The sequence below is a fragment of the Leuciscus leuciscus genome, assembly GCF_965113295.1.
Source record: "Leuciscus leuciscus genome assembly, chromosome: 13".
Classification (NCBI taxonomy): Eukaryota; Metazoa; Chordata; class Actinopteri; order Cypriniformes; family Leuciscidae; genus Leuciscus; species Leuciscus leuciscus.
The window spans coordinates 34,960,209-34,986,742 of NC_138737.1; the positions used below are offsets into that span (position 1 = coordinate 34,960,209).

Genomic DNA, 26,534 nt, shown 5'->3' on the forward strand with positions numbered 1-26,534 from the left:
GTAGCATACGCATTGACGTGTACCATATGTCGTACCCTTCGCCGTACCCTGACGTGCACCTCCTCAAAAATGTAACTACGCGTCGCGGCGACGCGGACCGCAAGATCTGTGATTGGTCGGCTGGATAGCATCGCGTTTCCTCCTACGCATTTCCGGAATGATCTTCTGCACCGCCCGCCCGCCATTTTTAAATTCCGAAGATCAGTGAAGAGCCATGGAAATAGACCAAGTGACCGAGAGATTGCTTGAAGAAGTGCGGAAATACAGCCATCTGTATGACTCCTGTCCTTCAGTCGCCATTGCTCGTAGAAACCTAAACTCAAAACAGCCGCGAGGAATGTAAACACAGTGGAACATTAAAACCCACCCGCGCTAACTAGCGTTTCGGCGGTGTAACTGCAGAGCAACACAGACATTCGCAGAAGTATAAATGCTCACGACGGCGTCGCCTACGTGCGTAGCCTACGACGTACACTACGGCGTACACTCGACGCAGAAGTATAAATTGGCCTTAACGCGCGCCGATATTCGTCCCGGTGTGTACGGGCCTTTAGGCTGAAATAAGTAATTTTCTATAAAAAATTAAAAAGGCCATTATAAATCATAAATCATAAGTAATTCCTTTAGAAGGATGTAGTAACTTGAGTCAGTAATTACAAGTGGGTTACCATGATCTTCACTTTAGAATTAATTATGCATTATTCACATTAGTTATGAACCTATACATCATAGTTCTTATAGTCCTCTGGGAGGTACGAAAATAAATTTCAAACGAAAAAATTGTAGGGCGGGACTTGATTTTGTCAACGGCTCTGGTCCATGGCGAATTTAATCTGATTGGATGGTTGTGGTTTGCTATTGGTCGATCTCATGTGAGTGACAGGTTGCCCCGCCCTCACGCCAGTATACAGGTCATCAGAGAAGAGAATGTCATTGCAAGAATTTTGCAAGGGATTTATTTTGATTAAAGATTATGAGGCACACGAATTAAAATAAAAATAAAAAAGATGTTCACGAATAAATCATTTATAATGAATAATGCAATATTTTAAAAAGAAAAGGGTCGATTTTTATTTCATGTCGACTGTAATGCAAGTCATCTCAACCATCAGAGCCCTATTGTCACCTAGCAACAGAAAAAGACAATATATGATTTGTTAAAAAATATTTGAGGGCGGGGTTTATCTGTTGACCCGAATGTTTTCCACTTCCGTCCTTCAGCGTTTTGTGTTTAGGCAGAGAGCAGAAGGCTAGACGTGAACTCGACTCGGCCATAACTTAAAAGAAAAGAATTATCGAAAACTGAGACATTATTGTTGTGAAAATCATGTTGTTTAAACTCGCTGTGGTCGCTCTAGTGTTTCTGAGCGCTAGTTGTTTTGCCAAAGAATGTAAGTATAACGCTTCTGTTTTCCGACAAAGGTGTTCTGCCAATCTTCTTATGCTATTATTAATGTTTTGTGTTTCAATGCTTTTTACGCAATATATATCAAATACGTTCGAATCCTTCAGTAGTTTTAAGGAATCATGTTTTTCGACTTCAGTAGGCTATGACGTACTTTCAGCTAACGCGAGGAATACGGAGGTTAAAATCCTTTAAAATGGTTAAAATATCAAACGTATTTATTTTGTAACTTTATATAACATGTGGAAATCTGTCAAAAATGTTATTCAAACATGTCTAAGACATGTTTGTTTGCCTGAAACCCCCCGAACATTTTACTTTCACTTTCACTTACGGAGGGGGAAAACCATGTGATTTAGAAAAACTCGTTTAACTGGATATTAATGGTTGGTAGTTATCAAGTTTCTTTCAAAGGACTCATGATAACATGTTATTTAATAAAATATTTTATTTTTAAATTATAATAATTAATTTATAATATTTCTTGTGTTAAACTTACTGCCAAAATAACGAAAAATTATAGACTACGCAGAATACATCATGCACAAGTAAGATACATGAAAAATAAAACATAAGGACAAAGGCAGTAAACACATTTCCAAAGGCAATATACAGTATAAGTGTCAACAGTATTCAGATTTCAAAATAACAATGTTTCCTTTTGTGTTGTCTCTAGCCGAGCCAACAGTGCAAGTGTACAGCCGCAACCCTGGAGAGTACGGCAAAGGAAACGTACTGATCTGCTATGTGAGTGGCTTTCACCCCCCTGACATCACCATTAAGCTCTTCAAGGGTGAGGATGAGATCAAAGGCAGCACTCAGACCGACCTGGCATTCGAACAGGGCTGGAAGTTCCACCTGACCAGATATGTGGAGTTCAAGCCCCAGCCTGGAGAGCATTACTCCTGCAAAGTCAGTCACATGGGGAAAACTGAAAAGTCCTACATGTGGGGTGAGAACAAATCTGAAGTTTGAACTCATCACTGCTTAAAGAAGCCCCTTATCTATCTATCTATCTATCTATCTATCTATCTATCTATCTATCTATCTATCTATCTATCTATCTATCTATCTATCTATCTATCTATCTATCTATCTATCTTTCTTTCTTTCTAACTAATCTTATTTCTTTCTTTGTAACTAATCTTTCTTTCTTTGTAACTAATCTTTCTTTCTTTCTTTCTTTCTTTCTTTCTTTCTTTCTTTCTTTCTTTCTTTCTTTTTTGGCTTCTAAATGTCTCATGAATTTTGAAGGTTTCACGCTCTCTGTCAGCCAATAATTCACTGCAAAAAAAAAAAGAAGTAATTAATGTTTGTTTTTCTCTCTTGTAGAGCCTGACATGTGAACACACAACAGTAAGTTCTGATCATATTATTATTAGTTTTGAAAAAAAAAAGGCTTGAATGTTTGATAATAGTAATTGTTGCTTTATAACTTACACAATGCATACTCAGGGCCGTCGCTAGTGGGGTGAAAGGTGGTGACAATTATAGACAAAATCCAGCAGTTATACTATATAGGCCCCCTTTGTATGAATAATTCTAATATTTATATTAGTTGTATGCCTGAGATTTAGATGAATACCACAAAAACATGCAATTTGGTTAAATATTTTTTCCAGATATCTGCTTCTCTTACCTCCCTAAAAATGGTTTAGTCCGATTTAAAGTATTTATTAATAATTCAGTCCGTGACCAACATCAGAAGTCCCACCCCAGCTCGTGAACAGAACCAAAGACTGACAGCAGTCAAAATGTCGGGAAAAAAAGAAAACATAAATCAGGGAAGCAGAAACGCCATGAAAAGAAGGAGAGGGAGGCCAGGAGAGTTGTTGTATCCCAGACTGGTTGTATTGATATTTCGCTGGGAATAAGAAAACACGAATACAACACACTGCATTTGGATGAATAAATGTATTAGCTTTATTTAATAATATATTACCAATTCCATATTATCTTTATTAAAAAAATAAGACAATAAATGATTTTATTTTTAAAATTTGACTTCATTCTTGTCAATTTCTAAATGTTTACTTTTTGATTCATGAATTATAACAGACTGATGGGGAAAACTAACCCTAACCCACATCAATATTGTTTCAGGGGTCCCGAATCCTCTAGCTACGGCCCTGTCATACTACATGTAATTTATAGCATATCCTGTAAAAAAAAATGTGTTGGTTTATGTATTTCAGTCACTGTCTTAAAAATATTGTTTGCTGGATCATTTATCAGGAACTGTATGTTATTTTTTTATTTTTTTCACAGATTCCTGGAAAACAACAATTCTTCCTTACTCCCATTTTCTCCTAAACTGAAACTTGCACCTGCTTTGAATTCATCATGTAATTTCGGGGTATCCAGTCCTGCTCCAGGAGGGATAATATGAAGTTCAATCTCACACCAGCCTGGGAGTTTCTATCACCCTGAAGACCTTGATCAGATGGAATAGAGTTGGAGCTAAACTCTGCTGGATAGTGACCCTCCAGAGGCAGGATTGGACACCCCTCATGTAATTTCTCAGCTTCATTGTTTAGGACAGAGGTGTCTGATCCTGTTCTTGGAAGGTCAGCGTCCAGCAGAGTTGATCTCCAACACTAATTAAACTCACCTGAACCAGGATTGGACACCCCTGCTGTAGGATATGCTGCCTGCGCTGATTAGATTCAATGGTAATATGTTTTCTAAGAGGATAACACTTTATTTTACAGTGTCATTGTTATGTTACATGTACTTAACATAGCAATAACAGTGAATTATGCATAATTACATGTAACTAACCCTCAACCAAACCCTAATCCTCCCTAACCCTATAGTAAGTACATGTAGGTAATTAATATTACTCAGTACTTAACTATATAATTACACTGTAACAATGGCACCTTAAAATAAAGTGTAACCGAAATTTCTAACTTCCTATCTATTTTAATTTCTTTTGATGTATGACATTTTTTTATTTGATTGACATGTTTAATGAGGTTACTGATATCTTTAAAGAACATTCATGTGCCTGTATTGCAATTTACTATAAACATTGGGTGTGAAATTTCTTGCTTTAATGTAGTCTTCGTGAGCACTTTTACAACTAAATTACTTTTGTTTGAAATGTAATTAATTAGAAGATTCAGGAGAAGTGACTTCTCAATTTTAGTGGCTTAATTCTTGCTGTCACTGGTTTAAATATGTTTATAATGTTTCAACAGCCCTTAGCTTCCAGAAGGCATTTTTTTGTGTAATTTACCATAAATAAAAGAGGTTTATTGTAAAATCAAGGATGTAAGATGAAAAATTTGAAGTTGGATTAAAAATTAGACTAAAAATGAAAAAGCCTTATAAATGGAAGCTTACTTTCTATCCATGATGTATGAACATTTGACTGTATAATTAATAATGTTATGTTATTCAGATAAATAAAATATTTTTTCCTCCCCAAGTATGTGTGTTTATGTAACAAAATTTTAAAAATGAAAGGTTTAGTTGTGATCTTGTGGTCTGGGCCTCAAATTTGTTCTGGGTAACAGTTTATTTTAGTGTCCTTGTTACACATATTACATGTATTTACTGTGTGATAATTAGTATCAATTATGCATAATTACATGCAACTAACCCTAAACCAATATAGTAAGTAATGTGGTTACTCAATACTTTAATGTATAATTACACTGAAACAATGACGCCTTAAAATAAAGTGTAACCCCCTTTTTAGTGTCTTTGTAACACTTTACTGTAGTAACTATAAATTATGCATATTTACCTGCAACTCACCCTAAACCAATCCCTAACCCTATAGGTAGTACATGTAGTTAATTATTAATATTGCTCAGTACTTAAATGTAAAATAACACGGACACCTTAAAATAAAGCGTAACCTTGTTCTGTTCTGGATCTGAGTTTTGGTTTATGGTCTGGCACAAGACTGAAATCTATTTTCAACATATTTGGGCATGTTTTTTTTCATGACCCACTCAGAATGTCTCCAGTCTCCTAATAATTGTTTTCCTGTTTGTCAAGTCACTAAAAAGCACGTTCTTGAGCTGGGTGAGGCGCACTCACCGCGCATGCGCAGTTGCAGTGTCATTGACGTCATGTCCGTGGGAAACGTCGGCTGCTAGTCCACGAATGTCCAGCGAGATAATTATCTATTCTTTGTTTTGTATTTAATTTTATAAATGTAAAGATGATTCTTACTGTAAAACCTCTTCAAGGAAAAGAGTGTAATGTTCAGGTAAGCTTGTGAGTCGTCTGGTGTTTTGAAGTAGTAATGTGGCTGTGTTAGCTGCTTTAGCATAGCACTGTGCTGCAGCTTTCTATTCATCTTTATGTTGTGTATGTAATGCTAACATGTGCTAGCCAGTGATCTATAGATAATGATGCAGCCACTTATTTCTGCTGTAGCTCGTTAGACGTGATTAACACTCTCTAGACGCGGTTATTTTGTCCTCGACACAAACCTATTGATCTCCCTAACGTTAGATGGTTTTGAGTTCATATGCGATGTTAACCGTGTCTATGATTCACAGAAATAATGTCTAGGTAGAAAGATCAGTAAGTTTTGAGTCACGGTCAGTGGCAGTAAACTAGTTGCGAGTTGTCAGTTAATTGATTAGATATGCCCATTTACTAGTTACTGTATGAGTACTTTATTGGTGTTTTTGTTTGTTGTGTAACAGTGTTTTTTTTAGTATTAAAGAGGTACTATTTTATACATTTTAATAAAATTTTTGCGTATTTATTTATTTTAGTTCCAGTTCTATTTTTAAGCAGGCAAGTTAAACTAAATCAAATTGTGAAATACTGCCTCAGTTACTAGCTAAAATGAGTGTAATATTTTACATCAGTTAAAGAGTTAGTTCACCCCAAAAAAGAAAAAGGAATATATATATATATATATATATATATATATATATATATATATATATAAACCAATGAGGTTCATTCTTACGCAGCACGTTTGAGCTTCTGCAAGAACCAATGAGATTTGATCTGGTGAGGCAAGCAATTGCAGTTGAGCTTCTGTTTATGTTCGCTGATCAATATTTAAATGTGAATAAAAACCTAGCCTAAATTCATGTTTAAGTAAAGTGTTTTTTTTTATGTTTTTCGACTTACTTTGGAATGAAATGGAAGTCACAATTGTTTTTTCTTCCCTATTGTGACGTATATCCGAGTGAAACGGCTTCTCGAACAAGAACAAATGTAGGGCGGGACTTGATTTTGTCCGTGGGGAATTGATTGGATGGTTGTGGTGGTTTGCTATTGGTGGATCTCATGTGAGTGACAGGTTGCCCCGCCCTTACGATAGTATACAGGTCATCAGAGAAAATAAGAGGGAGAGGAAGTTATTTTAAATTTTTTGTATAAAGATGATGAGGCCACATGATTTTTTTTTTTAAATAATGATGTGCACAGACAAATAATTTATAATGAATATTTCATAAAAAAAAAAAAACTCAAAATAACCCTGCTATAACCCGTTAGACTTACACAGAGAAAGCAATCTGTTTAGTTACACAAATATAGGTCATGTGTATATATATATATATATTATCTCTGCCAGTGAATACAAGGCTTTTGTCAGCAGATTTGTTCTTTTGATGCACAGGTGACAGAAAATGAAAAGGTATCGACGGTAAAAGAGTTGGTATCAAAGCGTTTAAACATCCCTCCAAGTCAGCAGAGACTGCTGTATAAAGGAAAAGCACTCGCAGGTAAAAGCTTTCTGTTTTGACTTATGTTGATCAGTAAACATACATTCATCATTTAAGGTTACACTAACACTCTTCATATTTCGATTTCCTCCAGTCATGGCCAGTGTGTGTGCGGTGTGTTGACCGTTGTTTTGGTGTTTCCAGATGAACACAGGTTGAGTGATTACTCGATTGGCCCGGAGGCTAAGCTGAACCTGGTGGTGCGTCCCGCGGGAGAGAGGAGCAGTGGCGCGGGGGGGACCAGCGGCTGGAGTAACGACAGAGCGGGCAGTGGCGTATGGCAGTTACTGTCAGCTGTCCTGGCCAAACACTTCAGCCCAGCCGACGCTGCAAAAGTGCAGGAGCAGCTTATTAAGGTACAAAAATATGATGATGTGATTCTAGCTATCTATCTTTCTTTTTCTTTCCTTTTCTTTCTATTACCTTTTGTTGTTGTCATTTTATGTGGTTTATTTTATCACATTTTATGTGATAAAATGACAATTTTTATGGTCATTTTATGTTCACTTTTGTGGTGGTTTATTTTTTTATTTTGTTACTTTTTGACCCCAATGACCTTAAAGGCCCCCTGAAATCAAATGTTTTTTTAGCTTTTAGTATGAATATGTTAGCCTTAAAGTTATGAATAAGCTGGTGTGCTCCAAATCAATGACAAAACTCGCATTTATGAGATATAAGCATTCAAAACTTATAGTCTCTCACTACCGCTAAAATGGATCACAGATTTTTATGACATCACCGCGGACTAAATCTGAAAGATTAAGGGTCTGGTATCGACTAATGAAAATCGCCCCGCTCGAGGGGCGGCACCAAGCATGCATTTGAAAATCTCACTGCACGCCATTGGATACAGGGTTCCCACGGGTCCTTGAAATCCTTGAAAGTTTGTGAAAAAAATTTTTTTTTCCAAGGCCCTGGAAAGTTTTTGAAAATAAACATGCATAGACACAGGTCCTTTAAAGTGCTTGAATTTGTTTTGTGCAAGAAGTTTTCTGGAAAAAATTCCATATTATTCCCTCCAGTCCGCTAATGTTATTTCGCCAACACTTTGTGGCCTATGCATAGCTTGCTTGATTTACGTTAGTTACGCGCATTTACTCCACCATTCAGTACGGGACGCGATTTGTTCCGTATTTTACATAGACCCACACATAGTTGAATAAACAAATATGGATTTTGCAGTGTGGATAATAGTAATTATAATGATATAAATTTCACAAGAAGTAGTAGAGAAGTTTTGTGATGTCACATTGCATTTGCATGTGATTGCATGTTAGCGTCTTTGTTTCCATACCGACGGAGTCTAGAGAACATGCACTGTAAGCGGGCGTAATGCGTGGTTTTTTAAAACCATGTCGAGCTCACGTCCTCTCCAGATATGAAAAAAGGTATCAATGGGTCTGTCCAGTAACTAATGATAACTAATGCAGAGTTTAATTTGCTCACGCTGTGCGGTGGACTTCTGACTTAAAGCAGTGTGCAGTGACAGACAAATCTGTGCTTTTAAAGGTATAGGCCTATTGCTTTTTTGTTTTTGTCTTAAATTTGGATAATCTCTTAATATAATATTCCATAAATTTTTTGAGCTTGGTAGACAGGTAACTATTATATTTGTAGATGTTATTAGACAGATTATTTAAGTTCTGGGGGGTCGTGTATGGGTTTCCCTTATTTAGCCCCACTGAAGGTGGCAACCCTACTTGCCAGATATCCAAAGGACCATCACTTGTGCAGAGCCTGTTGTCAGTCTGTCAAAGTGGATAGCATCCAGCTCTTTTAAGTCATGCAGCTGGATCTACACACAATATATTCATATATCTTAACTTCTGGTTACAATAAAATCCATGCAAAAGTTAATATCAGATCATTTTAGTATACAGTATAGGATGTACCGAATATTCTTCAGTTTTATGCAAAACAGAAATACGACAAATAGAATATCAGATCTCTGTCATATGGCCAAAAATAAATGCAAAATAAAAAGCTTTTTTGCATAGTTTTGTTTGACACATGAAACATTGTTAAAGTTATCTTACACGGTACACAATGTAACCTTGCTCTAGCAATATGGGTTGGAGATGTGGGTTCGGTTGCTCAAACGCTGGAGTTTTATTACGTTTTCCAACTTTACATTGTTTAAGAATGAAATGGCTAGAATTTTTTCACACCTCTATTATTGAATCCAACATATCACCAGCGCTCGGATTCACTTCCATGGTGCTGTCAAGTACGACTTGCAGTCTGTGAGGTAAACTAAACGCTATTGGCTATTTGAAAAGGGGGAGGAGCCATTCAATATATCCCGCCTTAGCTTCCTGTTTCCGTGGAATTTACGTCAACGCATCATACAAAGCTACGCGTTCCAAGGCCTTTAAAGAGGACCTTATACAGTATGTCCTTTTTCAAAGTCTTGATTTTGTTTTTGGGCTCTACTAGAATAGATTTTCATACTTGAATCTTCAAATAACACATTATTTTTCTTTGTGCATAATTTTTGTGCACATTTGCTTTTATATAATAATAATGGAATTATTATATTTATTTAAATGGAATTAAAAGGATTAATTTCTTGTTCAGTGTCATTTAGTGTTATTTATTTGCTATTATAGTGCTTATTTCTATACATTATGAAATCTTATTTTTATATTTACATTTTTCAATTTAGTTTGTGATTTTATGTGCTTTTATTATTATTTTATTTTATAAAATTATAAAATTTATTTTTCATTTTATTATATTTGTATTTTATTATTGTATTTTTAGCTTTGTCAGTTAACGAAGAGGATTTGAATAGTTTTAGTTTACAATAACAACACTGCTCTTGATTTCCTCAGTCCTAAAGCAGAATTCAATAATAATATTACATTTGTTGAATGTATAAGAAGTGAGCATCATAACTGTATCATAAAATCATTGGTCATGATGAGAATAGTACAACATTTGAGTGTTTGATTTGGTTAGGAATCGACAGATCCCAGGTTAATTTCTTCTTCTTTTCCCCCCAGGATTATGAGCGCTCCCTCAGACAGCTCAGTCTGGATGATATTGAGCGTCTGGCCAGCCGCCTGCTTCACCCTGAGACAGAGGCCATGGATACCTCATATATGGACTAAAACACACTAGACTGATGGAAAAACTCCAGCTACCACATACATGGTTTGAGAAGTCCAGGCCAGGGAGTAGGATGTACTTCATATGGACTTCTAGGGAGGAAAATAAAAGTCAGACCTCCCCCTCACATCAGACTGGGCTTCTCTGATGTTCAAGAGGCCACGATGCTTACCATTGCTTTCCCATCAGAGGAAACCAGTGGTGCTTTTAGTGCAACTTTGTAAATATTGTGTGCAAATGGTAAAACGATGATAATAAAAGGTGTTCTTGATCAGCTTGATCACTTTCTTGCTTTAAAAAAAAAGAAAGAAAATCGAGTGGAATTGACAGACAGCTTGGTTGTAAATGCACCTTTATTTAGCTTTTTTGGTTTTGAAGTCATTCTAACATTTGGCCATAATGAAAATGATGCCTACTTTTTTTTTCTTTATGCATTTTGGCTTATAAAATGGAGGAGCTCTTGGGTTGAGTATGGATATATATTATTGAACACAAGCTTAACATGTAAATGTCCAAAGGCAAATCAAAACACGGAGTTAAGCATGACGTAAACATCATTACTTTGTTTCTAACTCTGCTACTTGAACACTGGAGAAATTATTCATTTACAACAGCTCTACATGTGCAAAAAATTACATGTTTTATAAACCATTCTAACTGGCATGGCTGGAAACATTCTTAAGAAATCTGTTACAGAAACAGAAAGTGTCTCTAAAACACCTTTAGAAGTATTTACAATCCAACTAAGACTAATATAATCTGATGTGATGTTGAAGTGAACTTACCAAATTTCAGTACTTTCAAATTACCCAAGTTAATACACCGTTACCACATCCTTATTCACCTTTAATTCATGACATATTACATAGTTGGGCTGGGAGATAAGAAATCTTGAGAGAAATTTGCATAGATATTTTTTTCTCTCCAAACCAATCGCAATGGTTGCCAAGTAGATTTTAAGGGGATGCTTACATTATGATGATGTACTAAAAACAGAAACGTTTTTAATTTGCATTTTCAACTTACAGACGACACCATTGTCAAAATGAACCCTGTTCACATGGATCTGTGAAAACCTTTAAAAATCCTGTATTCTGCCTCCAGGCCAGTAGTTGGCGATGTCACTTTGTAAAGTAACACTACGCGCTTATAGAGAGAACACGTAATACACATGCGCATGACATCACCGTTTTCACAAAGTCACGTTTTTGTAATTTACATGGAGACAATAACGGTATTGTTTTCTAATACTTGCACTTTGAAACCGTTTTCAAAAGTCGTGTAAACGGCCCCTACATGTAAAAAGTAAAATCATAGCCATCTGGTCATCAAAGCATGTTTTCCACACCTTTTCCCTATATGGACACTGGGAAATATATTGAATCATTTTTATGTATGTGCACAGTAATAAAAAACAATAATTTCCTACTGTTTGTTCATATATTTTTACTAAAACATTTGAAATTATGTGAAATGCCAAACGGGGACTTTAAATTTTCATTTCATTCGTTTTTGAGCGATGGTGCAAAACACTTATTTTGAACTGATTGGAATAAATTGAATTCCTAACATATATCTTTATTTTTTACTTGGAAGTTATTGCCAAAAAACAAAAAAACCCATCAAATCATAACAAATGTTGGTTAGTTTTATACCACAGACAAAATCTATACATTTTTATAACTTTAATATATTTCCCAGCCCTATTACATATGTATGCATTTATAACAAATGTTCGTTCAGCATAGGAGTGAAAAAACAATAACTAAAAGTTACAAAACATAAAGGCACAATGAACTAGCAGACAAAAGGAACATTTCGGAGAAAAGGAAAATTTTCAATCAAATTGCACAGACAGCTGGAGTAGTGACAAGGAAATTCTTCGACAGCTGTAGTGATAGTAGGACTTGTAATAAATGCAATGTCAGAGGATATGCAACACCCTGGTCTTCCTGTTCCTCGATAGTTCATCATACCACACGTGGACTTGGAGTTCAGCAAGAAAATGGATGTTCAGCTTTCACATGTGGCATTTGACACCCTGGAGGATTCAAAGGAGGAAAAGGGGAGGATGGGTGCTAGAATTACAGGCCTGATCTCTTCCATCTCTCCCGCTCTTCCTTTCCCATGTTGCTCTTTCTCTTCCCTCCCCAGTTTGGTCTCTCCCTCAGCAGCTGCAGCCGTCACTGGTAGACGCAGGTCTGTCATCTCTTAGTTTAATCTGGTCAGGGAAATCATACGTGTCCACAGTCTCCTGAAAGGTAAATTAATTTCAGATTAAGAAAATTCTGTGATCATTTACTCGCCCTCACGACATCAAAACTTGTATGACTTTCTTTCTTTCGTGAAAATAAAAAGGAGAAATTTTGCAGAATGTTCATGCTGCACTTTTCCCCGCATACAACATGTGCCATTAAAGAAGTTCACATTACTAATTCACTACATTCCCTTTATTCAGGAGTCATAAAATATCTTTGTGACAAAAAATACTAAAATTTAAAGTCTCCCGGTAGTCAATAATTGTATCCCTTAAAACTCATCTTTGATCACCAAAATTACATATTTAAAAAAAATGTTCTGTGAAAAAATATCTTCATGCCTTAAAATAGCTTGAATGTAACTCTACACCCTTGCCTCATTTAGTATATGTGGAATATGCTAATTAGCCCCGCCTCCACTCACTCGCGCGAGCTCACAGATTTACTCGGCCAACTTACTAAGGTAAACGCTGCACAATGTTATTGCTCTTTACAACGTCGGACACATAATGGTAATTAGTATGATTAGCCTTTTGCATGACTATGTTATCATACAGCTAATAATGTGTTGCTAATGTTACACAAACTAGCATATGTTCCCGTTCCCCATCTCAGTCTGCCTTCTAAAAATCACCAGAAACGCTTTGAACAACTCGGCATAAAAGGCATGTAGTTTAACATCGTAATATACATCATACATCCGCTATATTGCTAAATCTATCTGATTTTCCATTTCAACAAAAAAATATACCGGGATAACCTGGCATCTCTTGAGACTCCCCTGCTAGTTCACTGTTAATGATATGCTAAAGCCCGCCGGCACATTGACCTGATTGGATACAAGGTCGTTTGTGACGTCAGAAACACCAGCGATTTCAAAACGCGTTTTTGACACTGTCTTTGGTTCACTGCAGTTTTAAAGAGAAAATACACAGCAATGGTGTCGACTTATGAATTTGCACATGGTTTGTCTTAAAGCATATTAAAAGCACCACATAGACATATAAACAACATTAAAAGCTTGATTTTCACCACAGGGGGACTTTAAGTCTAAACATCTCATTCGCATTTCTGAATATCTGACATCACTCGCATTAAATCTGCTGCAATTTTTGGATTGAACAAATACTATATTATAACAAACTTGAAACCATTTTTTTATGGAATATGAGTCTCCCTTTTGTGAAAAATATATAGCTGCAAGCGGCAGACATCGGAGTCTGAGCACTACTAACCCATGTGGATGAATAGCGATCCAGTTGAAATTGATCTTATGACGTGGTTTTTACAGCAAAGTTTATCTTGATCACTGAGAGTTAGGGTTTGATCATAATATGTGTGGTGTATGTGTGGACTGAGATGACTTCAAACCACAGTGGACTTAAAATGAGAAGTCCATGGTGGCAAGATTGTTTAGGCAGAAATGAAATGTGATATATCATTTTGAGTGGCTTGCCTCAAGGATTCGGCAAAGGGAATCCTTTTGTTTGAGGCCCTTAGGGTTTCAGTATAGTTTCCAGACAGTTTCAATACTGTCGGACGGGTGTGTGTCTGAGAGCAGGATTGGGATTATCCTGCCGAGTTTCTGACGCCCATACACTTTCAGGGCAGTAAAATAAACAGGAAGAAAATCAGTACAAGCTGTTTATCTTCCATTTGAGTTATCTCTCTTTAGATTAGACAAAAATAAACCAAACTGCCCTTCCTTTTGAACAACATAAATGTGTTGACTGTGTGACTGTGACAGTTAACAGAATAATGGCAATAAACAAAATTATAAACTTGATATAAAATAGGGGTGTAATGGATCGTAGTTGATCCGTGATCCGTACAAACCAGTCACCAGGGTTCGAAACGCATGTGATGCGTGGGTTAATTGCAAAGTTCAACCGTCATAGAGCGAAAGTTTATGATTTTGATGTGTTTTAGCGATTTTAAACCATTCAAGTGCAAGAAGACACAATAGAGAACTCAATTCAGTACTCGCACGCTGACAAAGAGCACGCTAACACCTAATTCAGTTCTCATTCTTTTTGTGCATCTTTTTGACTGACACCAACATGCAAAATTATGTTAAAATGCCGGTTTCTAGGAGTATCCTGGTCACGCAGTCTCTTATGTCTTAAGTGAATGTAAACAACTGAGAAAGAAAACGGATGCGTATCATTATATTGGATATGTGCATTAGGTCTTAAAGTGACAGCAGCCTCATAAACCTAACTTTAGAAGATTTGTAATACAGCACATGAGCTGTAGAAACTACTTTAATGCTGATTTTTGTTCTGAAAAGAGCAGCGTGAACATTCTGCTAAACGTCTTCTTTTGTGTTTCATTGAAGAAAGTCTTAAAGGTTTTGAGACAACATGATGGTGAGTGAAATGTGACAATACACAATGTTTTTATTTTGGGGTGAATCTCTCAAACATGGTGATAAATGACTGATTATTTGCTTTTTTCATCTTATATCAAACAGGATCTAAAGTGAAAGTCAGTCTGAAGTATTCTCGACTTTCTGTACCTGTTTAAGTGCATTGCGAGCGATGGTTTGGAAGGCCTGCTCCACGTTAATGGCTTCTTTGGCACTGGTCTCAAAATAGGGGATGTTGTTCTTACTCTGACACCATGCTTGTGCTCGCTTTGTTGTTACCTGTTCAAAATACAAAGGATTTTGGGATGAAATGATGAATTCAATTTGAAAAACTGGCAATCAAAAAATGGCTTACAATTATTTTATTACGTCACTTAATAATTTCTTGATAGGAAAAGTTCTAGTTCTGGTATATTGTTTGATATTTGCCTATTCAGGGCTCATATTTCTGCAGGTTTTATAAAGTTAGACCCTTTTAAGACTAGGTAAAGAAAATGTATGGAATAAATGGAAGGGAACACAATATATCAATACATTGGAGTTATATTAGCAACACTTTAGAGTTTTAAAATGCAACTTACAATAGATATCCATTACTTTTCAATACATTTTACAAAAATGTAGTTTGTATCGCTCTGCTCCCAAACACTAGAATATGGAAATATCTTTTACTGTACCTTCTGATCGCACTGCAAAAAAAGTGTTCTATTTTGTCTGTTTTTTCAGTGCAATTGTCTAAAAATGCTTAAATCAAGATACATTTGAGCTGCAAAATGACATAAACTATGAGTTCTGCGAAAAATACACAAATGAAGTAAATTTATGATTAAAACAATAATAAATATCTGCCAATGGGGTCAGAAAAATCAACTTAATTCCAAGCGAAGTTATACAGAAATGTGTTCTTCTTTTAAGCATAAACTCACTTCATTTTGTTCAGTTTTTCAAAACTTCATTTTACATTTGCATTTTACATTGATTTAAATATGTTTAGATATTTGTATTGGAAAACAGGACAAAAATACTGAGGAAGATATTCATTTTCTGCACTGCATGCAACATTATATGCTATGACTTTGTGAATTTAAGACATTCAGTTCTGAATTAAGACCTTTTTAAGACTTTAAATTGTGTAAGAGTGAATTAAGACTTTTTAAGACCCGTAAAAACCTTTTACATACAGTCCCATTCAAAAGTTGGGAGTCAGTTACTTTTATTAAGCAAGGATATATTACAATTAGATTGATATAAAGTGACAGTAAAGACATTTATAATTTTACAAAAAAATTTATAATAATAATAATAAAAAAAATATATATATATATGTTTCACATGAATGCTGTTTTGAAACTTTCTATTTATCAAAGAATCCTGGTTTCCACAAAAATACTGAGTAGCACAACTGTTTTCAGAAATGTTTCTTGAGCAGCAAATCATCATTATTAGCATGATTTCTGAAGGATCATGTGACACTGAAGACTGGAGTAATGATGCTGAACATTCAGCTTTGATCACAGGAATACATTACAGTTCAACATTACAATAGAAAACAGTTATTTTAAAAATTAATAATATTATTTAATTTTAACTTAATTTTCAACAATATTATTGATCTGACTTACTGACTGTTGTATGAGAACTGAACTGAGCTGGACGATGACATCATCTTTTGCAGAACTGCTTCACAGATGAAATGAACTAATTTAATAATCTTTACAACAGAACTGAACTGACTTGCAGCTCATACAGAACGCTGTCGCTAGGATTCTGAGCAGAACCAGGAAATATGAACATATCACACCAGTCCTCAGGTCTTTACACTGGCTCCCAGTTAGATTTAGGATTGATTTTAAAGTATTATTACTGGTATATAAATCATTCAATGGCCTAGGACCTCAATACATTGCAGATATGCTCACTGAATATAAACCCAACAGATCATTAGGATCATATCAGCTAGAAATACCAAGGGTTCACTCTAAGCATGGCGAGTCCGCTTTTAGCTATTATGCTGGAACCAGCTTCCAGAAGAGATCAGATGTGCTCCTACAGTGGTCACATTCAAATCCAGACTCAAAACACTTCTGTTTAGCTGTGCATTTACTGAATGAGCACTGTGCCGCTGTTCGTCCGACTGTTTGTACTGTACTGTATTTTATTTTATTTTTCTAAACTGTTTTAATTATTCTTATTTCTTTTTATTATTTTAATTTCTTCTATGTAAAGCACTTTGAATTGCCATTGTGTATGAAAATGTGCTATATAAATAAACTTGCCTTGCCTTGCCGAAATGCATCATTTCCTGTTATCACTGTAAAGCTGCTTTGAAACCATCTGTATAGTATAAAGCGCTATATAAATAAAGGTGCCTTGACTTGGCATTCCCGCGCACTGAACTCTGCAGAGCTCCAGCATCATGTCTGATGGCTGCGCACAGGTCAAGCATTGCGATGCAAACAAAGTTCAAAGGATTTCAGTTTTGCCCTCATTTGCAGCTGACCTTTCGAAGCACAGCCCATGATTAGCACACAATCTGCATGACACAAAGATCAAAACAAGATGGCCCGACCGAACAGCAAAGGCAGATCCTGACATTCAGAGGAAATGAATGTGATTTAATGTATCAAAGCAAACAGCAGGAATTATACCTGATCTAAACTCAAAAACCTGTCTATTTTCATTGCTAACCATGTGTACGTCCAGTTTGCTAGCTATCAAACAACCTTGTTCAATCGCTGCCCAGTGACTCTATCTGCAACGCTTTTCATGTGGAAACCTCACCGTGAGTCGTGTGAAAGGACTTCAGTCTTGTCTGCTACAATTTCTATTTTTAGCCTTTTAAATATTGTCAGCTATTTATTGTGTATTTTAACGTAAGCAATTTTATGTTCACTACTGATAAAAAATGTGGGCTTGGTAAGTCTCTTACAGCTAAGGCTGTGTTTATTTGATCAAAAAGACAGTAAAAACAGGAATATTGTGAATTATTATTATTACAAAATTGCTTTTATTGTATTATATTTTAAACTTTAGTGTATTCCTGTGATCAAAGCTGAATTTTCAGCATCATTACTCCAGTCTTCAGTGTCACATGATCCTTCAGAAATCATTCTAATATGATTTTCTGCTCAAGAAACATGTTTTTTTTCAGGATTCTTTAAAGAATAAAGTTCGAAAGAACAGCAGTTATTTGAATTGGAATAGTCTTTACTGTCACTTTTGATAAATGTAATGCATCCTTGAAGAATTAAAGTACTATTATTATTATTTTTATTTTTTTTAAATCATACTGACCTTTGGCAGCCATTAAAGGGTTATTTCACCCCAAAATTTTTAATTATCCCATAATTTACTCACCTTCAAGCCATCCTAGGTGTGTGTCACTTTTTTCTTTCAGCCAAACACAATCAGAGTTATATTAAATAAAATAAAATATCCTGGCTCTTCCAAGCTTTACAATAGTGAATACGCTGATTTCACGCAGCCGTTATTTTGAAATTGAAAGCGAGGCTACGATGGGAAGAAAACCGGAAGTGTCGCCTTTAATCACAGGAGAGTCGTGAATGCGATGGCGTATTGTTGTGTTTAATGATGTTGTGTCAATTCTAAAACTGTACATACATTTCTTTTATACTTTAGACTATATACAGTGAAATTCATTTATAATTTTATTTTTTATTTTTTTATAATTCAAAAAGTAAAAAAAGAAGCAGGAATGAACTATATACATATCCTATATTGGATATTAACATCCAATAGTGTAAATCGCGGCAGCAGCTTCAAGTTGGTAGTCCAAAGGCATTGTTGTTTATCTTTACTTCCGGGGTTTTTCCCACCGGAGCCTCACTTTCGATTTCAAAATGGCGGCTGCGTGAAATCAGCGTATAGAGCCTGAGTTTTTGAAGCTCCAAAAAGCTCATCCATCCATCATAAATCTAATTCATCCGACTCCAGGGGGTTAATAAAGACCTTCTGAAGTGAAGTTATGTGTTTTTGTAAGAAAAATATCCATATTAATAACTTATTTAATAGAATTAATAACTACAATAACTAATAACTATAATCACTGGCTCCCAGTAACAGCCGTACGCGAGTCTAGCTCCAGTGGAAAAGTGACCTCTGACCCGACGCATGACGTATTGATGAACGCGGAAGCGCAGAGGATAGAGTAAAACAAAACACCGGTCACGTATTAGAAGTCTAAAAGGATAATTTTTAAAGAGAAATGTGGGAGGAGCTTGAGTTTGTTGCTCAGCTCTATTTGTTGAACTGCGAGAGGCGTCGACTCTCACCTAAGCTTACGCTACTCCTACATCATACGTCATGCGTCGGGTCAGAGGTCACTGTTCTGCCGGAACTCGACTCGCGTACCGCCGTTACCGGAAGCCAGTGATTACGGTTCATAAACTTAGAAATATGGATATTGTTCTTACAAAAACACATAACTTCGCTTCAGAAGGTCTTTATTAACCCCCTGGAGTCGGATGAATTACATTTATGATGGATGCGCTTTTTGGGCTTCAAAATCTAAGGTACAATTCACTCCCATTATAAAGCTGGGACGAGCCAGGATATTTTTTAATATAACTCCAATTGTGTTTGGCTGAACAAAGAAAGTCATATACACCTAGGATGTCTTGAGGGTGAGTACATTATGGGATCATTTTCATTTTTGGGTGAACTAACCCTTTAAACTATCCACTTCTAGACCATTGAGAATCTCATAGCTCAAGCACTCGTTCTCCTCTTTTCTCTTTATAAACCGAGAAGTGTATATTAACCATCCTAGCATTGCCGCTCCGTTTGGTCTGCACACTGACCTGTCGGTTCTCCAGGTCGATTTTGTTGCCCAGCACAACAAACGGGAAGTTCTCTGGGTCACGTGGACTGGCCTGAATGAGAAACTCGTCCCTCCAGCTGTCCATGGTCTTGAATGTCGTGGGTGCCGTGACATCATACACCAGCACGCAACAGTCGGCCCCTCGGTAGAAAGCCACGCCGAGAGACTGAAATCTCTCCTGACCTGCTGTGTCCCAAATCTAAAGGAAGCAAATCGAATTAGTCATGGTAAATTACACTTAACAATACTTTAGCCACATTATTAACAATGTAGCACAGCCTCTTCAACCTTATTTCTTAATTATAACACTTATAAACAGAGAGAATTCAATGTTAAAGACTAATATGGGTTTCATAAATGTATTCATTAGTAAAGTAATCATGAGTAACAGCTCAAAAAGAATAACTACATTAATCTTACTGTTGCAATATTAACAAAATTATTTTACGGGAATAACTTGCAAGCACTGCTTGTTTGGGCATGAGGGATCTACATCACATGACTGTTCATACAGGTTAGAGAAACATGGCTGGCAAGTCAACACAACATGGACTGTGCTTACAGGGAAAATACCAGGGGATTACTAGACACGTCACTAAATGTGACTTATTTATCTCACATGACCAGAAAATCGGATCAGAATTTTTTTTTATATCATCAGAATGAGTGTAAAACATTGAGATGAGATCGTAACGATAAGCTATGAGTAATTACAGAGATTTCATGTGTTTGAGATGACTGTATTGCCTATTATGCAGAGCCTTTAACCACATCACATGACCAGAGATGATTATTGCCATGGGGCATTGTTCACAAAATAATGGTTGTTAAGGAAATGACAGAACACGTCATCCTCAGAACACACTGTTCTCTTACTCTTTATGAGCAGTATCCAAACAGTTCATATAATAGCTATAATTACTGCTATTATAGGTATAAGAGTGAATCTGATTCAAGAAATATTTAGAAAATATTATTTTACTCGCAAATCAAAGGAAAAATTATTTATTGAAAATTTATATTTGGCATATACATTTCCATAAGTAATGTGTCACTTTTGGCTTGCACATTTATCTTTACTTTTGTCACATCTGTTCTGTTCATGTTTTACGTTTTCATGTCTTTTATTTTGAAATTTGTCATAGTCATGTTTTCTGTTTTTGTTGTCATGTGTTTCCATCATGTGATCTGGTCATGAGGTTCCTTTGGTTCTTTTGTTTTCATTGGTTTGTCTGGTCAGGTGATTCTCAGTTCTGTCTTGTCATTGGTTTATCGCCTTGATTACTTTATCTTGTTAGTCATTAGCCTTTGAGTATTTGTCACACTCATGTTTCCTAATCTATTGTCTACCTTTGTTTGTGTAAGCATGCAGTCAGTGAGTCTCTAGTTTGTCAGGTCAATAGTGATGGGAGAAACTAAGCTTTTTGAAACTTCGAATCAACTAAACCAATTGTTTCGCAAAACGATTCAGTGTTTCGAAGCGCCCGAAATGACGCCTGCTGGTCAGAACAGTGTAAATGCAGATGAAATGTCTTTATAATATGTGATATTTTATTAAATGGTAGGACTTGCTTTGTTCGTTTTAGGGAGAGCTTGGTCAATCAGACCAATAAGAGACTTTTAACTACAACTCTTCCTTTTTACTATACAAATGTGTCATAGCACAGGTGCGTCTGTAAGATGTCTGCTAAAGATCTGTTCATCTGGAAAACATCTGATAAACGTCTTAAGCCAAGTTCACACTACAGGATTTTAAGCCCGATTTAAGCCCGATTTGCAAATCGTTGAGCTCGCCGACAGGTCGGGGTGTTATCGCGTGCAAATCGCGGGGGATTAGCGGGCGATGAACGCTCGCCAATCTGTTAGTATGAAAGAGCCAACAACGCATCAAAGACGCTCGCAGACGCCTCGCAGACGCGTCGGCGAGCCCAGAAAAATATCTAGCATGCTAGATATCCAGAGCTGTCGGCCGACTCGATAGCCTGTGGTGTCACGTGTCGCGACGAGCAACAGCCAATGATCAGCTTGTTATGACATTACAAAAGCCTTTTGTATTTGTAACCATCGTTGCCAAACCACAACAGGCAGCTGCTTTTTCATTATAATGTTTTACTCACTTCCAACTGCCCGTGCGTGCTTATCCATCCTTTCACGCATATTCTTTTTTTTTTTTTCGGGGTTCTAAACAGATCATGTGCAAACAATATATACATGTATATGTATGTATGTATATATATTAGGGGTGTGCCGGTTTCAGAATTGGTGTGACGGTTATGACGTGAGTCAAATGACAAAACTCATTATCCGCACCAACGTTTTTTGACCAAATTTCAAAGCCGCACCCGCCCGCCATCCGCTGATTGTTTTGCGGTCTATGGGCGATGCAATGCTCTGCTGATGCGAGCCGCAAGAAAGCCCTTGTCTGTTCAAGAAAGGATGCAGCAAAGATATTTAATGCTAATGTATGAGGCATAGGCCTACGCTGAGTTTCATTCATTTACGATGAGATGCGCTATAGTTCACAATGCAATGCAAGTGAACGCGACGCACCAGCGCCCGCATGTCACGGTTATTATTATTATTATTTGCGTTTTATTTATTAAATACATGCAATTGGTTGATGAAACATTTATTAAAATTAAGATACAATTTGTACAAAACGAAATTCGCTTTAAAGAAATGCTTTCTACAAAGCAAAACTTAATGAAGTGGTAAAAATCATGTCTGACGATTTACAAAACAAAACTTCATTAAGTGGTAAAAACCCAATATATTGCGCATCTTATGATCCTATCTTTTATTACAATAGTTTTTTTAGCTAAAATGTAATACACATCATATACACTGTAGCCTATATGTTTCTTTTATCAAACATGTTTAGGGCCAGTCAAGGGGTAATTAAACTGCACGATCAGTTATCGGTAATGCTAGGCTACGTTGTTTATTATTGCAAATGTTTATTGCTAATGTTTATTATTGCAAATGTTTTTCATTTGTTTAATAAATCTCATAATGATGGCACATCACTATATCATAGCTTTTATTTCTATCTCAGATGATTGGCGGTCGGTCAAGGGGTACTTGGCAAAGAATCAAATACAGTTGGAAACGATGTAGACCAATAATAACACAGACTGTCAACAATTGTTTTTAATTAGTATTTAAACATTCTCTATGATAAAAAATATTTGTAAATATTTTAATAATCTTAATAATTTTAAGTTTGGGCGGTTATAGAGTTCTAATGACGGTGCTCAACTATAACCCCTAATATATATATTTTTCTATATTATAATTTTTTTAATAATTTTATATATAATTATTTTTTTTTTTAACCGCCAATTTTGTCCCGCCATCCATTTTCAAATAGACAATGCGCCATTGGAATGCACCATTTCCCATTCCACTTCTTGCGCATGTTTTCGTGACAAAATGTGGTTTTGGGACCGGATAGAGTCGTTGGGTGACAGAGTTGTTGTCAGCTCATGTAGTGTGTAACCCCCCTGTTGCAGAAGATTTACGTAGTGTCACGTAGTGTGAACACAACAACGACTTCAAGACTCCAGAGCAACTCATGTAGTCTGAACAGCACAGCAATCTGCCGACGTTTAAAGTTGTGTAGTGTGAACTAGGCTTTAGAAAAAAGCAGTTTTACATACATTCTAAATCTTAAACATCTTAAAGACCTCTTCTAAATGTCTATATGACATCTAACAGGAAACATCCTAGAGATGTATTGCAAATGAGCAAACACACACACACACACACACACACACAAAAAAAAACATCTTGCAGATGTAAATGCAGACATCAAATAGATGTCTCCGAGATGTACTTATCAGGGGTGTACACATTTATAACATTGATCCGAGATCAGGTAAAAAGATTCAAGGGTTCACAGAGATCATCGCCCGCTACTGACGAACCATTGAAATTTCTGAACATTTTTAAACAGTTGATTAACATTGGTTGAAATCACATGACGTTGGCAGTTTTATACGCGCATCCGAATCACTGGTTCGAAACAAATGATTCGCAAAGGTTTCAAAGCTTCCTGAAAGCGCCCATCACTTCAAGGTTTATTTCTGCATATGTTCTATCTAGGGGATAATAACATTAATAACGACTCGCCTTTTTAAAATTCTTATTTTATACCCCTCTAATTTATCATATTACCCGTAAAGCTGCTTAAAACCATGTGTATTGAGCACCGTACAAATTAAATGAAAACAAATTTTCAAAAGAAATTATGCAACAAAAAAAAATCCTACTAATAAAATTTTATAATTTTACTTTTTTAACTTTTCTTTTGGATTTTGGGAAGAAGTATTACACTTCGTTGAGAGATACACCCATATAGGAATTACACTTCCATTTAAAAGTTTGGTATTTTTTTATGTTCTTGTCTGCTCACCAAGGATGCATTTATTTGATAAAAAATACAGTAAAACAGTAATAATGTTTAAAACAACTTAAAAATTTAAAATAAACATAGACTCTAAAATTGTATTTTATTACTGTGATCAAAGCTGAATTTTCAGCATCATTACTCCAGTCTTCAGTGTCACATGATCCTTCAGAAATCATTCTAATATGATGATTTGATGCTCAAGAAACATTTCTGAATAACATCAATGTTGAAAACAGTTGTGTTGCCTCATATTTTTGTCGAAACAAATTTTTTTCAGGATTCTTTGATGAATAGAAAGTTCAAAAGAACAGCATTTATTTAAAAAAAGATTGAAAACTTTTAACTTATAAATGTCTTTACTGTCACTTTTGACCAATTTAATGTATTCTTGCTGAATAGAATTATTAATTTTTTTTTAAACCACAAGTGAAATCTTATGAAATAGACATGAATGCAAACCTGCATGGTGACCAGTCTGTCGTCCACCATCACCTCCTTGGTCAGGAAGTCGGCTCCGATAGTGGCCTTATACTGATTACTGAACTTATTATTCACATACTGGTTCATCAAAGAGGTCTTCCCAACTCTGACGAAGACAAACAGGACAAAAGGATTCAGTAAGCAATGCTTCAGAAACATGTGCAGCTGAAATCATCATCTTCAAGTCTTGATAACATTCCTCATCAGTAAGATGAGATACCGCAGAGAAAGTGTGATTAAGTGTGAGCAAATTCCAACGGCACCTACACTGATGTCGGAAAGTCAGGGGAATTCCTTGAGTAATGTCAATAGGCAATAATGTTTACATGTGTACTGCTACTTTAAACACAGGCCCACATACAGAGAGGACAATGAGCCACAACTGATAAGAGCATTTGAGGTCCATGAAGACTGATAATAACAATCTAAACCTCACTGATGTTGCATAAACACTTACCCAGAATCCCCTAGGATGATCACTTTGAGCAGCACCTTCTTACGAGAAGCCATGATGTGTAGAAGAACGCTACGAAGCAGAGAAGGATATCAGATATCAGACAGAAGAATCTTTATTTTCTGCAGATAAATGCTTGACAGCCAGGTAAACCTACACTGTAAAAAGCCACTATTTAAATCATAATGTACTTGATTGAAATGAACACTAATGAATGTGTAATATGTCTAGTTTCATTTAAATATTATCATGAGGTCATAGATGTACTGAGGTCCTTCACAAAGTCGGATGTTTATCATTTAAACAGATGTTGTTTTGGGATAGTTTATATATTCATAAGCCTATATATCACAGAGGCTGCAAGAACTAATGGATTCAATCAATAATGACAATCTTTGACAACAACTGTCATTGTCGAATGGGTCTGTGGATTTGTAACGTTCATATTTTTATTTATTAAATATTTGTATAGCCTTCAATTTGCCTAAGATTTAATGGGAAAATAAAGGAACACATATTCAGATTAATTCAAATGTGGTTTAAATGTTAGTTGCAGAACTAGTATCAAGATTTGCAATGAACATAATTTTAAAACGAAGGGAAAGAAGAGCAGTGATCAAACTACACCTTCAGAGTCAGTGGCAGAAGTACAAAGAATTAATTCATGTGATTCATTGAGTCATGTGACGTCACTGCTGTAAAAACATGGCAGTTACATAGTAACAAATGCTTTACTGAAACGAGTATTACAGAAGCGAAAACCACACGGCCGTATAATACACAAAGTATTTGTTCTGTGTAACCAAGTAGTTTGTCTGACAAGGACATAATGGCACAAAAAATACTAACCAGTCAGAACGATTTAAGCATAAATATAACCCATTATGAAATCAATAAGTGCAAACACATACAAAAGGCAATTGGGTCTAAAATTATCTAATATTCTATGCAGCAATCACCTTGACAGATTTTGTGAGAAAAACAAATGTACCTTCTTCACGTTTACGTCGCGGCTGTTTTGATATTCGCTGCGCGTCCGAATCTTCCGGAAAGCTATTTGACACAAAAATAACCAGTGTTTTTAATGATCCAGAAGCACATCAGCTGTTGTCGAGCATTATATGTTTCTTCCTAGCAGAACAGGACATGACTGTAGAGTCACAAGGGTATGACGCAAAAAATTGATGTTCGAATCGTATTTCAGTCGGTTCAATTTAGTGATTCATTCGAGCCGATTCGCAAGGCATTTACTTTAGGGAGAAATGAAAACTACGAGGTTGGCGACACGTTAGAGGCTAGAGCGTTTAACAAAACAAAAAACAATGAATTTAATCAAATGTATTTTACAACAAAATACCGAATTGAGACTTCGAGAACACCTTTGAGCGATATGTCTCAAACGAATCGGTGACTTAGGTTTCGAACCGTTTGAAATGTAAATGAACTGTCCAGACGAACCGATTCGCTTAAAAATGAATCGGACTTCCCATTACTAGCTT

The 26,534-nt window shown here is 36.0% G+C and overlaps 3 protein-coding genes and 1 long non-coding RNA gene across 4 annotated transcripts; 3 read left to right on the forward strand and 1 right to left on the reverse strand.

The window, feature by feature from the left end:
• The first annotated feature begins 1,206 nt into the window (after positions 1-1,206).
• b2ml (beta-2-microglobulin, like) lies at positions 1,207-4,838 on the forward strand. Its single transcript, XM_082188843.1, has 4 exons — positions 1,207-1,391; positions 2,082-2,357; positions 2,738-2,761; positions 3,674-4,838. Exons 1-3 carry the CDS (start codon positions 1,328-1,330, stop codon positions 2,749-2,751), a joined length of 354 nt encoding a protein of 117 aa, XP_082044969.1. The 5' UTR covers positions 1,207-1,327; the 3' UTR covers positions 2,752-2,761; positions 3,674-4,838.
• Positions 4,839-5,364: 526 nt separating this feature from the next.
• Positions 5,365-10,498, forward strand: ubl4a (ubiquitin like 4A). Its single transcript, XM_082188835.1, has 4 exons — positions 5,365-5,630; positions 7,008-7,113; positions 7,258-7,469; positions 10,119-10,498. Exons 1-4 carry the CDS (start codon positions 5,583-5,585, stop codon positions 10,224-10,226), a joined length of 474 nt encoding a protein of 157 aa, XP_082044961.1. The 5' UTR covers positions 5,365-5,582; the 3' UTR covers positions 10,227-10,498.
• Positions 10,499-10,559: 61 nt separating this feature from the next.
• On the reverse strand, positions 10,560-26,185 carry rab7b (RAB7b, member RAS oncogene family). Its single transcript, XM_082188825.1, has 6 exons — positions 26,027-26,185; positions 25,039-25,107; positions 24,561-24,687; positions 19,671-19,889; positions 15,001-15,129; positions 10,560-12,478 (listed from the first exon to the last, which is right to left on the reverse strand). Exons 2-6 carry the CDS (start codon positions 25,089-25,091, stop codon positions 12,392-12,394), a joined length of 615 nt encoding a protein of 204 aa, XP_082044951.1. The 5' UTR covers positions 25,092-25,107; positions 26,027-26,185; the 3' UTR covers positions 10,560-12,391.
• On the forward strand, positions 19,896-23,457 carry LOC309513070. Its single transcript, XR_014211268.1, has 2 exons — positions 19,896-21,413; positions 23,323-23,457. It is a non-coding gene; the product is annotated as an uncharacterized lncRNA (long non-coding RNA).
• Positions 26,186-26,534: the final 349 nt, after the last annotated feature.

Coding starts and splice junctions, on each gene's coding strand:
- b2ml (XM_082188843.1), top strand. CDS start 1,328: ATGTTGTTTAAACTCGCTGTGGTCGCTCTAGTGTTTCTGAGCGCTAGT. Junction 1,392..2,081: donor TAGTTGTTTTGCCAAAGAAT/GTAAGTATAACG, acceptor TGTTGTCTCTAG/CCGAGCCAACAGTGCAAGTG.
- ubl4a (XM_082188835.1), top strand. CDS start 5,583: ATGATTCTTACTGTAAAACCTCTTCAAGGAAAAGAGTGTAATGTTCAG. Junction 7,114..7,257: donor TAAAGGAAAAGCACTCGCAG/GTAAAAGCTTTC, acceptor TGGTGTTTCCAG/ATGAACACAGGTTGAGTGAT. Junction 7,470..10,118: donor TGCAGGAGCAGCTTATTAAG/GTACAAAAATAT, acceptor TTTTCCCCCCAG/GATTATGAGCGCTCCCTCAG.
- rab7b (XM_082188825.1), bottom strand. CDS start 25,091: ATGGCTTCTCGTAAGAAGGTGCTGCTCAAAGTGATCATCCTAGGGGAT. Junction 19,890..24,560: donor ACAGACTGGTCACCATGCAG/GTTTGCATTCAT, acceptor TGCTTCCTTTAG/ATTTGGGACACAGCAGGTCA. Junction 15,130..19,670: donor TCGACCTGGAGAACCGACAG/GTCAGTGTGCAG, acceptor TATTTTGAACAG/GTAACAACAAAGCGAGCACA.